We start from the raw sequence: 13374 nt of genomic DNA, 5'->3' as shown, positions 1-13374 counted from the left end.
AAACCTACTGCGGATTTTTTTTAGCCCTACCCATTTGTCAGGCTCAGAGCCGGCTTGCGATTGGTCCAAGGCGCTGACCGTCAGCCGAGTTGCTAACGTCACCGAGAGGCGGGGCGCTCAGAGCGGCTGATGCAACGGCCCTGAAACGAAGTCACGTGGTTTCCAGGGAAAGGGCTGAGGGCGACCTGGGGGCCGCCATTAAGGGAAGGGCACAGTCTGAGGGGAGGAGTTGGCAGGAGTCGGTGCAGCAAATAGGGAAGGTGGAGGCACCTCTAAGGCTAACAAGGCTGGTTCTGGCTTAGCCTGTGTTGGTGCCACAAGAACAAGACCCCCTTTTGCTTTCTTCCTGTGAGAAGCTAATAAATACTTCTATTTGTGATGTCATTAACCTGGGAGTGACGTCATAGCCAGTAGTGACATCATCAAGCAGGAGAATTTTTAACACAAAATCAAATCAATCAGTCAATCAACTACATTAAAAGTTTACAATCAGTATAAACATTTATTAAAAATAAAAAATAACCCTCCTAACCAGTGACTTCCAACCGTTTTTTTAATCTCCCGACACACCAACAAGGTGCTACATTTTCAGGACACACCATCAATTGTTTGACAATTGACAATGCACACCAGTTACAGATCTGCCCCACATTATGCAAAGGTCTGCAATGCCGCCTCCCCACACTGCCCCCACCTACCCACTGCAACAAAGCCTCACATGGCACTGCCCCCTACCTACCCAGCACAACAGACCTCACACCATGCTACCCCCCTACCAACCCAGAGTAACAGAGCCTCAGACCACACTGCCCCCTACCTACCCAGTGCAACAGACCTCACACCACACTACCCCTGCCAACCCAGAGCAACAGAGCCTCACACCACACTACCCCCTACCTACACAGTGCAACAGACCTCACACCACGCTATCCCCTAACCCAGAGCAACGGAGCCTCACACCACACTGCCCCCTACCTACACAGTACAACAGAGCCTCACACCACACCACACCACACCACACCCTACCTACCCAGCCCAACAACCTTCAGTCTCAAAAGACTATGGTATAAGCCTACAGCACCCACTGTTCCCAGACAGTCTCCCATCCAAGTACTAACCAGGCCTGACCCTGCTTAGCTTCCAAGATCAGATATGGGCATGTGCAGACATGGGCATGTGCAAGATCAGAGATTGGCCATGTGCAGGGTAACAGTTGCCACTACCTACCCAGTGCAATAGACCTCATATTGAACAGGGCAGGCCCATGATACTGGGAAAAATTATTTAATCCTTGATTCATTACAAACCTGCCAATGGATGTGGTGCAATGTTGATGGACAGGTCTTTCCCCCATGCTAAGTGTCCCTACTATCTGCTTTCTCCAGGGATTCATTAATCATTACACTGTATCATTGTGAAACTAAACCTTTGTAGTGGATGTGCAATTTAACAAAAGTCTTTCAAACTTAGGCTGCAATCCCATAACACTCTCCTGGGACTAAACGCCAATGAATGTAATGGGACTTACTTCTGAGTAGACATGTATAGGACTGTATGCACTTTATCATGGAGTTAGGGGCAAGAGTAACTGACCTCTAAGTCAAAGTCACCCCAGTATAGCACTTTTTTCCTCCAGTGATGGTTGGTTTATTTTATTTTTGCAGGTTTTATTTGAAACCATCTTTTCATTCATTTTACTACATCATTTTGCAATGGGCTTTATTTACAGCAGTTACTGGACTGAATGATGTTGATGCTGAAGAAACTGCCACCCTGATAAGAAGGCCTAAGTCTGTCTCAGAACATTCATGAGAGGCTACAAGAGGCAGGTGGCCCAAATGGGTGCGTGACATGTTTATCACATGTACAGGCCCAGCCTATTTATACATGGATTTTTTATACATGGATTTGACTCAACACAAATGGCCCCTGCAAATGAGAAGGAATGTGCTGATCCCTGGAGAAGGGGAAAAATGCATCCCTTTAAAATCAGTTTTAAAAACTGAACAGTCCTTTAACAACAGCCTCCTTAATGAGAGAGAGAGAGAGAGAGAGAGAGAGAGCAGCAGGCTCCATCAATCCTTCTCTCTCCTTTGGACCACTCCCTTCCCCAGCACATGAAAGAAACGTGATCATTTGGCATTGTTGAAGGGAGGGGCTGAGTGAAGTGCTGATGGATTGTCTTCTTAATGACTCTTATCTTAGAGTCAAAAGGTCAGCAAGGCTGTTTTTCAATCACTGGAGCAAAGAAACTTGGTTTTTTAAATTGATTTGCTATAGTGTGTTTTTTTTTTATCCACTTGAGCACTTGGAATGGAGCCCACTGTGAATAATGAGACTCAACCTGTATATCTGGCTTTTCCTCCAGGGAGCTCAGATTAGTGTACATTCCCCCCCCCTTTTTTACTCTCACAACAACCCTGTGAGGAAGGTTAGAGTGGAAGACAGTGACTGGTCCAAGTAAAGCTTCATGGCTGAGTTGGGGTTTGATAAGCTTGGCCCAGTGCTAATCGCTGAACTAAGAAGAGGCAGCCTCCTCTGTATTCTTGTGATTGACAGCATGCCTTCATGTCCTGGATCATTATTAAACTGCAAACAGTGATAAACAAGTATGCAAAGAGCCTCTTCCATCCATGCAGGAAGGGAAGACAGCAGCAGGCTGGGAGGCAGTTGGAGATTCCTTTGTGGGCGGAGCCTCCTGAAACAGAATTTGATGCTCTGGCTGGTTCCAAAGTGATGGGCAGTTGATGAGAGGGAGCAAGGGACTGTAACTGGCAGACATTTTAAGCAATAGGATGGCTCCCCTGGCCCTCAGTGTCCTCATAACAGGTTCCAGCCGGGGAATTGGGCTGGAACTGGTGCGACAGCTGGTGGAGGTGACGAATCCTCCGGAACACATCTTTGCCACCTGCCGTGACCCTGATGGACCCCGAGTAAAGGTCTGTAGAAAGTCAAAGCACGCAATAGGGCATGAGAATGCATCTTGGTTGGTGTGTCCTGGTGCAGTCAGAGTTTCTTAGTGAAAGGCCTTAAAGGACTTTCTGACACAGGGCCCAATCCTATCTAACTTTCCAGCGCTGATGAAGCCATGCCAATGGGGTAAACACTGTATTCCGCTTTGGGGCAGGGGCAGTCATGGAGGCCTCATCAATGTAATGAAAAGTAGGGGTTTCCCACTGTCCATCTTCTGACCTTCTGCTCTTTTTTCAACTATCTTTCCGTTTCCAATTCCAGGCACTGCACGAACTGGCTAAGAAGCATCCCAGCATCTGTGTGATTAAATTAGGTACAGAATGTATCCCTTCCCTTTCTGCCCCAGTGGGGTCCCAATCCTCTTGAATGCCATACTCAATTTCTGTTTAATGCAGAGAAAGCTGGCCATTCAATGCATAAGTGCTATGGCTCCAGACACACATGTATTTATTTGCGTTTTTATGTATTTGAGATATTTCTAATCCACTATCTGACCCTTGAGAGTATCCAAGCTAAATTTTTGAGGGCTATCCTGGGTTTACCTAAATCTGTACCATACTCTGCATTATGTTTGGAGACCAGACAATCGCTCTTAGTATCAAGAGCATGGCTTTTAACCATACGCTATTGGCTGCAATTACATTATAACGTGAAACCAGGCAGTCTCCTATCCAGAATGCTATCTGAGTCTGGTTCTTCTAAATGGTATAGCCAAATTAAATCAAAAATCGAATCAATTGGTTTTTCATTGGATTTTTTAAGTTTCTATCCATTCCCTGAAGTTTATCAAAGGGTAAAGCAAAGAATGGTAGACATTGAGGCACAAAACCTCTTTGAACTTGCTTCTAGAAGTTGCTCCCCTCTTAATTTCTCTATCCTGCTAAAGTATGGGCAAATGGCTCCTTATCTGAGTATTCTGATCAACCCCTCTGAACTTCGTGCAATCTCTTTGGCAAGATTCAATGTGTTTCCATCCAAGGTCACAGAAGGCAGATATAGGCAAATACCATATAAAGAACGCCTCTGCCCTTGTAATTTGGGAAATGTTGAATCAATCATACACATTCTTTTTTATTGTCCTCGGCACACTAGATCCCGCCACACTTACATGACTCCACTTCTCGGCAAAATGAATGGGCTTTCGGATGAGGCAAAACTGAGGTGTCTCCTAAATGACTGCTCACCAGATGTGCTAGAGGGAATTTCTAAATTTTTACTTTTGGTGATTTCCAAGCCTTCTTAATGTAATTTGTCAAAAATGTTGATATTTTATGTTGAACTGTAAATGTTTTATTAGTAATTTAGTATCTTAACTCCGTTTTTGATAAACGGGATTAGGACTAATTATGTTTGCTTTTATGATTTCTCTATCTATGCCTAATAAAGGTTCACTCATTCATTCATTCATTCATTCATTCATTCATCCACTATCTGATCAACATGAATTCCAAAAGTGTCTTGCAAAAGTAAAACATAAGAAAACAAAAATGGAATAACATTTCATCATTGGGGGAGGGATTATGGATGTTGCCTCCCGCATCACATATAGGCATGTTCAAAGGTTTCTATGGCATACACATACACATACACATGCATGGAATTGTGACCAAAAACTACTCCCTTGACATATGCTTGAAATGGGAAGTCCAAAATACAAACTAATTTTAACCAGCCTGGCCTAAAAGTGAAAATATCTTCATCCACACCTCTGATAGAGGTGAAACATGGAGCAAAGACTCTCATAGGTGATGTCAGTCTGCAGGTAGGTTCCTGTAGAAGAAATCAGTCATGAGGTACCCGGGTCCCAGATAATGAAACATGAGCACTTTGCCACCTGAGTCAAAAATGGGAAGTTTGAAATAGTTTCATGGGGATATAAGCCTAGGTTTTGAACACCCATCTAAATCTAACACTCTTGCCACTGTACTGCATAAAGGCTGTTCTCATGCTATGCTGCACCCAGGTACAGAATATACCTGTGTAAATGTCTGTACCTTTCTTCATTTTCACAAATCAACAATCCAGGTGCACTGTACACAGATTACAGTTACATTTGAATGGGATGTGTGAATAAATGTACACAGGTACCGACTGACAATGATTGTTCCTGGCTACACAGGTCTATTATTAATTATTATTATTCAGTATTTATATACTGCTTTTCAACTAAAAGTTCACAAAGCGGTTTACAGAGAAAAATCACATAACTAATGGCTCCCTGTCCCAAAAGGGCTCACAATCTAAAAAGATGCAAAAAGAACACCAGCAGACAGCTAGAAAAGCTGGCTAGAAAAGACACTTTCTAGCTGGCTAGAAAAGACACTGCTGGGGTGAGGTGGGCCAGTTACTCTCCCCCTGCTAAAAAGAGGAGCACCCACTTGACAAAGTGCCTCTTACCCAATTAGCAGGTCTACCCTGGTATAGCTGAATTTTGAATAGCTCTTCTTTCCTTCCATGTTCAGTCTGATCCCTTCCTCATTTGCTCTTGTTTGCTCATGTCAGAGGTAGAAAACCAATCCAGTGTGAAAGCTGCTGTGTCAGTGGTGGGGTCTCATCTGAAAGATAAAGGCCTGAATCTGCTCATCAACAATGCGGGTGTTCACTCCATGGCCAACCTGGAGACTGTGGAGCAACAAGAGCTATTGTCAGTGTTCAACACCAATGTAGTGGGGCCCATCCTCTTGGTCAAGGTGAAAGTATCTTTTTCCTCCTTTTCGGGGCAGTGGGAAATTTGTAGGAAACTGAGTTGTGTGCTACTTAAAGGGTACCAGAGATGAAGATTAGGAGACATTGGTAGCAGAGGTAAGGGATAGGGCCTTCTCAGTGGTGGCACCCCTATTTTGGAATTCCCTCCCTCCCTGGAGACCTTTGAGCAGGGCTTTAAGATTTTTTAAATTTAGAATTGCGTTTGATAGATGAATTTGATAGAATTTGCATTTGGTGGGCTGGCATTTTAATCAAAATGTAATTTTAATCCATTGGGGTTTGTTTTGTTTTTATTGTTTCAATTTTTTAATGTTTTATTGTTGTTGTTGTTGTTTTAATTCTGTAAGTTGCCTTGATTGCCCTAAGAAGAAAGGCAGGAAATAAATAAATAAATAAATAAATAAATAAATAAATAAATAATGGTGAGCAAGAACAGGTCTAGGACTGAACAGTTTTCAGGAGGTTTGGAGACGGTGACATGCCATGAGAAATGAAAAAAGAGGCGGGCAGGCGCCTGGGGCCATGCCTTCAAATGCCACCCCCTGCCTGACCTGGAAGTAATTGTGGTGATATTTATTTTTCACATTTTTATCCCGCCCTTCCTCCAAAGAGCTCAGGACGGTGTACACAGTGCTCCCGTCCTTCTTGTCCTCACAACGACCCTGTGAGGTAGGTGAGGCTGAGAGAAAGTGACTGGCCCAAGGTCACCCAGGAAGCTTTGTGGCTGAGGGGGGATTTGGACCTGGATCCACCTCCACCTCCCAAACCACTACACCACCCTGGCTCTGATACGTTGATGTCATCACAGTTCCTCCCAGGACGCTCTTAGCGCATTGCTCTGAGTGGCTGTTTGCTTTTTTATTTTTTGCTTTAAAAAGAAAGTGAAGGAAGCAGGTGGCTGCTCAGAGCGATGCACAACTACTCCACATGGCTGTGATGGGGCACATCCTACTGCCACCCTCACGGCCACTTGTAATGCTTGTGCGCAGCTCTGAACAGTCACCCGCTTCTTTTGTTTTTGTTTCTAAGCACAAAAAAAAGGAAAAGGCCACTCTAAGTGCCTGCGAGGGAGCAGTGGATGCTGCCCCCCCAGGCATGTCGCCATGGGGCCCTGTCCTCCCTGCCCCCCTCAGGTATGCTAGAGGCAACAGGGGATATATCATATGGTCAGTAATCAACAGGAGTGAAAAGAAACTAATCAAAGTACTGTTGAGTCCAGGCCTCAGTCAACAGGATCGGAGTGAGGCTGCGGTTGGGATAAGAAAAAGTTCAGAGGGAGAGTGATGCTGGACCAGGATGTAGCAGAACAGAAATAGGATCAGGTCTTGATCAGCTGGATCATATCAGGTGCTGGGAAGCCTGGGGTCAGCCCTGCACTGGCTCTCTGTGGTGCCCCTCTTCTGTCTCTGGTGATATATTGGTTGCCATCACTACTACCACTGCTGGGGGTTCATGGGTTAGCCTGACCAGGTAGGCTCTCTGATGGGACTGGCCCCTTGGTCAGTGACTGATGTGGTTGATGCCAGCCCTAATTGGTGGGGATTAGTATAAAGCTAATGAAATACATATGTTAACCCATTTTTGCCCGGCCCACAGGTATACACATTTGGTCCCTGTTGCGTATATGCCACGTTTAGCAGAAATGGCGTTATTGTATGAAGTTAATATTAGCTAGGAGCTTTCTAAACTAAGTGTTTCAGAGTCCTAATTTTTGTGGCCTGCTGTTTAATGTGCATTTTAGGAATTCCTGTCCCTACTGAAGAAAGCAGCCAAGGAGTCACCCACACAAGAGCTGAGCTGCAGCAAGGCAGCTATCATCAACATGTCCTCCATAGCAGGCTCCCTTGAAAGGGGCTTGAAAGATTGGCCATTCTCAATGTACCCGTACCGAACGAGCAAGGTAAGCCTTTTCTTTAAGGAGATGGGACATCCCATTGGCTGTAAATAGTCACCCCATGGGAGCAATGGCCATTGTCAGCCAGCCAGTTGGCCAACCCTTAGCTCCAGTATCCCTCGATCAGTTGAGAGCCTTTGAGAGCTAAAACTGGCCAGTGGATCAAGGATTCAGTAGTGCACTTCAGAGAAAGAAGTGGTGCCAAGAGTTGTCCAGGTTAAAGATTGTTTTCATGTTGCAGGCTGCTCTGAACATGGTAACTGTATGCATGGCTGAGGAACTAAAAGGTGATGGGATCTTGTGCACGTCGATTCATCCTGGTTGGGTAAAAACAGACATGGGAACAGAGCAGGTATTATTGGGGGTTCTAGAAGGGGAAATATATTTGTAGACAGCCCCAGAAGCCATGGTGTTGAAAAGACCTTGAGGCCTCACTCTCATAAACAGCAGATGAGGTGGTATGTCTGTGTCTGAAGTATACCATTTCCAACTACAGACAGGGACTCTGTGGAATGCACCCACAAAACTAAATAAAACCAATCCCACACATTTAAAAAAGTTTGCATGTCAGGGAATAACCTTCTGTCTAGCATTTAAGTTTTATATGTGCATGGAAATAGTTTCACATGAAAGAGCATTCCATCAAATGATCCCAGACCTGCAGTGGTACAGTCCATATAGGAGTTTACCACCATCTCATCTCCTATTTGTGACAACTAGACTTAAGTTTCAGTATAAAGTCACTTTATTTCCTGGAGCTACTCTGGATTATTATTATTATTTTTTACCATACCTGGTCTGTCCTTCTTTGTTCCAATTTTGACTTTGTGGATCATGAATATGCGTTGACTGGGCGAAGACAGGAACCTCATGACTGGTTTCACGTGCTCCAGGCTCCAGATTTTATAGATGTGGGGCAAATGATGGTGGTCAATATTGTTACTTTTGAGAGAGAAAAAATGTGGGAAGACAGATCCTTTTCTCAACGGACTCACAATCTCAAAATTCTCACAGCCCAATCCTAACCTGTGCTGGCCCAGCCAGGCTGCATGGCCTGTGCTGTATTCAGTGCAGGTTAGGAGGAAGCTAGAGGTCTACTTGGGGTAATGGGGTATTTAAGGAGACCTCCTCCACTCTGTCCTAACCTCCCTCCTGGCATTACACCAGGGTTCCTAGATTTGTGCCTGCTAAATAGCTGGCTCAAATCTGAGAAGCTCCGTAGGGCAGCCTGCTCCCTTGCCCCAAAACACCCCTCCCTGCCTCCCTACCACCCTCCCCACACCCTGTACCCCTTGGTGCCTTACTTGCTTGCATTGGCAGCTGGGTCTCTAGATGCAACACTGGTGGGGTAGCACAGGCAGCTATGTCTTCAGCTGAGAGCGCAGTTAGGTTTGCTTTCACAAATGGTACAATGGGGAAGAAGGAAGTGGGAAAAAGGATAGTTTGGGGTGGAATATGTGATGATTTCATGGATATATACTTAGGTTTAGTCATAGCACAGTATGGGGACAAGGGGGCTAATGCTAAAGGTTCAAGGAAAAGGTCATCAAGGACGTCAAGAAGAGATAGGAGATGTTTGTGGAGATGTTCCAGGAAGCAGTTGCAGGCCTATGGGGCAACATGAGAGAAAGGGTGGAGTCGTTTAAGGAAGCAGGGTATATTGGGACAACTGAGGGATGCAGAACAGTCTGATCTACCATCATAGGGAAGGATGCAAGAGTAGGCAGATAGAGAGGGGGGTGAGGCTGTAGAGAATTTTGAAGATGAGAAGCTGGTGGAGGATCCAGGAGCAGCTAGGAAGCCAGTGTAGGGATTTAATCAGAGGCATCCCATGGTTGGAATAATGAGGGCAGTGAATGTTTTTTGCAACAGAGTGCTGGATTTGGGCTAGGGAGCTCCTTCAATAGTCATTCTGCAGACTGGGTGATCTGCACAGTCCCTAAAGCTCTCTTTCCTCCAAACAGTAATCCTGCCCTCTTTCCCCTCCTCCCACAGGCACCTTTGACCGTGCAGTGCAGCGTGGAGGGCATCCTCAAGGTGCTTGCTAAGTTATCATCCTCCTCATCAGGAGCCTTTCTGGACTGGGAAGGGAAGAACATACCCTGGTGAGAGGGCTCTGGTCAGAAATCCAGTGCTGGCCCACAAGTCCCCAAGCACCAGAAGCTTTCATGAATCTTGAGTTTTGACTTTGAAATCCTGACAACTTATTAAGAAGTGCCTGATCTTTAAAATGCTGGTTTCTGTTATTTGCATTCTTAGAGCATGGCACAGAGGAACATGAAGACTTCCCACAATTAAACAAATGCACAGCATGTCACATCCATGTTTCTTCATTTTACCAACCTGGACCTATATCATGCCTGAATTCATTTTCTAGTAGGACTAAGGGCCAAATGCTATCCAACTTTCCAGCCCTGATGTAGCCATGCGCTGCACCCTGTGATGGGAGGGTGGAGGCCTCCTTGGGGTTGCATTGCAGCTGCTTCAGCACTGGAAAGTTGGATAGGATTGGATCCTAAGAATAGTCGAGCAGGGAGTAGGTTAGATTTAGTCTGAGATAACAGCACATAACAGGAATGGGCAAAAAGAATGTTTACCAATAAAAGAAACAAATTAGAAGGATAATTTGTTTCTTATAGTACATTCTAGATTTTATATCATATGATTAAAAAGGCAAATATGTCTTCCAGAGCCATTGTTCTGATTCAACAGGAGTAGGTCTGATTGGTTCAGTAGTTTGCACTGTAGGGAAAACTCACTTGATGTGATGCAAATATCTGCCTACCTGTGCATTTGTCTGCAAAAAATGTAATGTTCTGCTGACATCATTATGTCCTTTGTTTCCCAGAACACCACATTGTTTAACTGGCCAATGCCAAAAGCGTTAGTGGAAAAGAGACACAAAGAAAGAGAAACACAGAACATGGCCTTCTCTGCAGTGGCCCCCGATGTGAAACTGCCATTGATTGCACCATCTGAAGCCCTTTTGTTTAGGTTGCTGTTTTGACTCCAGGCCAACCTGGAAACCTCCTACCATGTAGCAGCTGAGGTGTTGTTGTTTTTCCTGTGCTTTTCTTTCAAATAGTTGCTGGCTTCACCTGGTGGGTGTCACAAATTACTTCATCCAGTTTTGTCAAGCCACCTAGACAAGCCCAGGCTTGTTCCCCTTCCCCATTTTGCTTCCTTTGCACCTTTCCCATTTTGCTTCACACAGATGAACAGGCCTTGCTGAGGGAGAATCAGCATGGCTTCTGTAAGGGTAAGCCTTGCCTCACAAACCTTTTAGAATTCTTTGAAAAGGTCAACAGGCATGTGGATGCAGGAGAATCTGTAGACATTATATATCTGGACTTTCAGAAGGCATTCGATACATTCCCTCACCGTGAAAAAACTCTACTGAAAAAACGCTACTGAAAAAACTCCACAGTCGGGGAATTAGAGGGCAGGTCCTCTCATGGATTGAGAACTGGTTGGAGGCCAGGAAACAGAGAGTGGGTGTCAATGGGCAATTTTCACACTGGAGAGAGGTGAAAAGCGGTGTGCCCCAAGGATCTGTCCTGGGACCAGTTCTCTTCAACCTCTTCATAAATGACCTGGAGACAGGGGTGAGCAGTGAGGTGGCTAAGTTTGCAGATGACACCAAACTTTTCCAAATGGTGAAGACCAAAAGCGATTGTGAGGAGCTCCAGAAGGATCTCTCCGGACTGGCAGAATGCGCAGCAAAATGGCAGATGTGTTTCAATGTAAGTGTAAAGTCATGCACATTGGGGCAAAAAATCAAAACTTCAAACATAGGCTGATGAGTTCTGAGCTGTCTGTGACAGATCAGGAGAGAGATCTTGGGGTGGTGGTGCACAGGTCGATGAAAATGTCGACTCAATGTGCGGCGGCAGTGAAGAAGGCCAATTCTATGCTTGGGGTCATTAGAAAAGGTATTGAGAACAAAACAGCTAATATTATAATGTCGTTGTACAAATCGATGGTAAGGCCGCACCTGGAGTATTGTGCCCAGTTCTGGTCGCCACATCTCAAAAAGGACATAGTGGAAATGGAAAAACTGCAAAAGAGAGCAACTAAGATGATTGCTGGGCTGGGGCACCTTCCTTTTGAGGAAAGGCTACGGCATTTGGGCCTCTTCAGCCTAGAAAAAAGACACCTGAGGGGGGACATGATTGAGACATACAAAATTATGCATGGGAAGGATACAGTGGATAGAGAGATGTTCTTTATACTCTCACATAACACCAGAACCAGGGGACATCCACTCAAATTGAGTGTTGGGAGAGTTAGGACAGACAAAAGAAAACATTACTTTAGTCAGCGTGTGGTCGGTCTGTGGAACTCCTTGCCACAGGATGTTGTGATGGCATCTGGCCTGGACGCCTTTAAAAGGGGATTGGACAAGTTTCTGGAGGAAAAATCCATTACGGGTTACAAGCCATCATGTGCATATGCAACCTCCTGATTTTAGAAATGGGCTATGTCAGGTGCAGGGGAGGGCACCAGGATGAGATCTCTTGTTATCTGGTGTGCTCCCTGGGGTCTTTGTTGGGCTGCTGTGAGATACAGGAAGCTGGACTAGATGGGCCTATGGCCTGATCCAGTGGGGCTGTTCTTATGTTCTTAACTACAATTCCCAGGAAGCCTTGCAGGTCTCTTGTTATCAGGTGTGCTCCCTGGGGCCTTTGTTGGGCCGCTGTGAGATACAGGAAGCTGGACTAGATGGGCCTATGGCCTGATCCAGTGGGGCTGTTCTTATGTTCTTACCCTTTTCCTTGGAAAATGAATAGCTGTTAATAAGTGTTAATAAACTGGTTATGTTTTGACAGATCATGTGGCCAGTCTTACAGGTGGAGCCCAGAAAGGCTCAGTTGAGCTAGTTTGAGTCTAAACCTTCTTAGGGATTACCATAAAGGGAATGGGGGGGGGGGGGGGACGACAGTAATCTAGCACAGTGGTTCCCACACACTTTTAGCACTGGAACCCACTTTTTAAAATGACACTTTAGCGGAACCTACGTCTTCATGAGACTTTTTTTTAAAAAGGTAATCTAGAAAGAAATTTACTTACAAATAATATTTGTTTGTTTGCAAAAAAACTTGATCTATTTATCATAATGAGCAGCCCTAATGAATAGCTTCAAGGCTTGATGGGCTTAGTTATGTGATCCAGCCTTCTCCTACCTCCAGTATCTGTCATTGATGGACTTGGGGGAAAAAAGCACACCAGAAGAAAGACAAACAGTGATATCCCTATATTTATACAAGCTTGCAAACTGCAGGAGCTCAGCTCTTTGCAGGGAAGTTAGCAGCAATCCGATTTTTGAATAGCCTCAGGGCTTGAGGCAATTCATTATCTGATCTTTCCACCACCCATGTTTTCATTGGGGGTCTCTGCGGGACCCACTATAAATCAGGTCACGACCCACCAAGTGGGTCTTGACCCACAGTTTGAGAAATGCTGATCTAGTGTGTTCATCACATCAAGTATCAAATCCTATGGCTTCCTACTCCCAGTTATTGCTAAAAGTTCAAACAGACCTACTTTGGCTCTACAGATCATGTTTCTTTCATCAGTCCAATCCCCATCTCAGTTGAGCAAGGCTACTTTTCTTCTCCAAGTAGGCAGGGAAGTTTCCCAGTATTTGGAAAATATACCCTAAGTATATGAGGCTAAGGTAGATTCCTTGCACTTGCTTGTTTCTTAAACCTAGTGTTCCCAAATTTTTGGGATACGAATTCTGATGTGCAGGATTCTTCCACAGTTTACAATTATAAGGAAATGTTGTTGTTAAATGTACA

At 44.9% G+C, this 13374-nt stretch overlaps 1 protein-coding gene across 1 annotated transcript; it reads left to right on the top strand.

Moving 5' to 3' along the window:
• Nucleotides 1-2795: 2795 nt before the first annotated feature.
• Nucleotides 2796-9682, top strand: LOC136660434 (C-signal-like). Its single transcript, XM_066637612.1, has 6 exons — nt 2796-2939; nt 3235-3286; nt 5476-5663; nt 7421-7579; nt 7815-7925; nt 9569-9682. Exons 1-6 carry the CDS (start codon nt 2796-2798, stop codon nt 9680-9682), a joined length of 768 nt encoding a protein of 255 aa, XP_066493709.1.
• Nucleotides 9683-13374: the final 3692 nt, after the last annotated feature.

This window comes from Tiliqua scincoides, chromosome 9, assembly GCF_035046505.1.
Source record: "Tiliqua scincoides isolate rTilSci1 chromosome 9, rTilSci1.hap2, whole genome shotgun sequence".
NCBI classification, from domain to species: domain Eukaryota; kingdom Metazoa; phylum Chordata; class Lepidosauria; order Squamata; family Scincidae; genus Tiliqua; species Tiliqua scincoides.
This window is presented reverse-complemented; position numbering and strand designations above follow the sequence as displayed.

Bases quoted from the DNA above. Each gene is read 5' to 3' on its own strand.
- LOC136660434 (XM_066637612.1), top strand. From the start codon at position 2,796: ATGGCTCCCCTGGCCCTCAGTGTCCTCATAACAGGTTCCAGCCGGGGA. The intron at 3,287-5,475 runs GTACAGAATGTA...TGCTCATGTCAG, and splicing joins CATCTGTGTGATTAAATTAG to AGGTAGAAAACCAATCCAGT. The intron at 7,580-7,814 runs GTAAGCCTTTTC...TTCATGTTGCAG, and splicing joins ACCCGTACCGAACGAGCAAG to GCTGCTCTGAACATGGTAAC.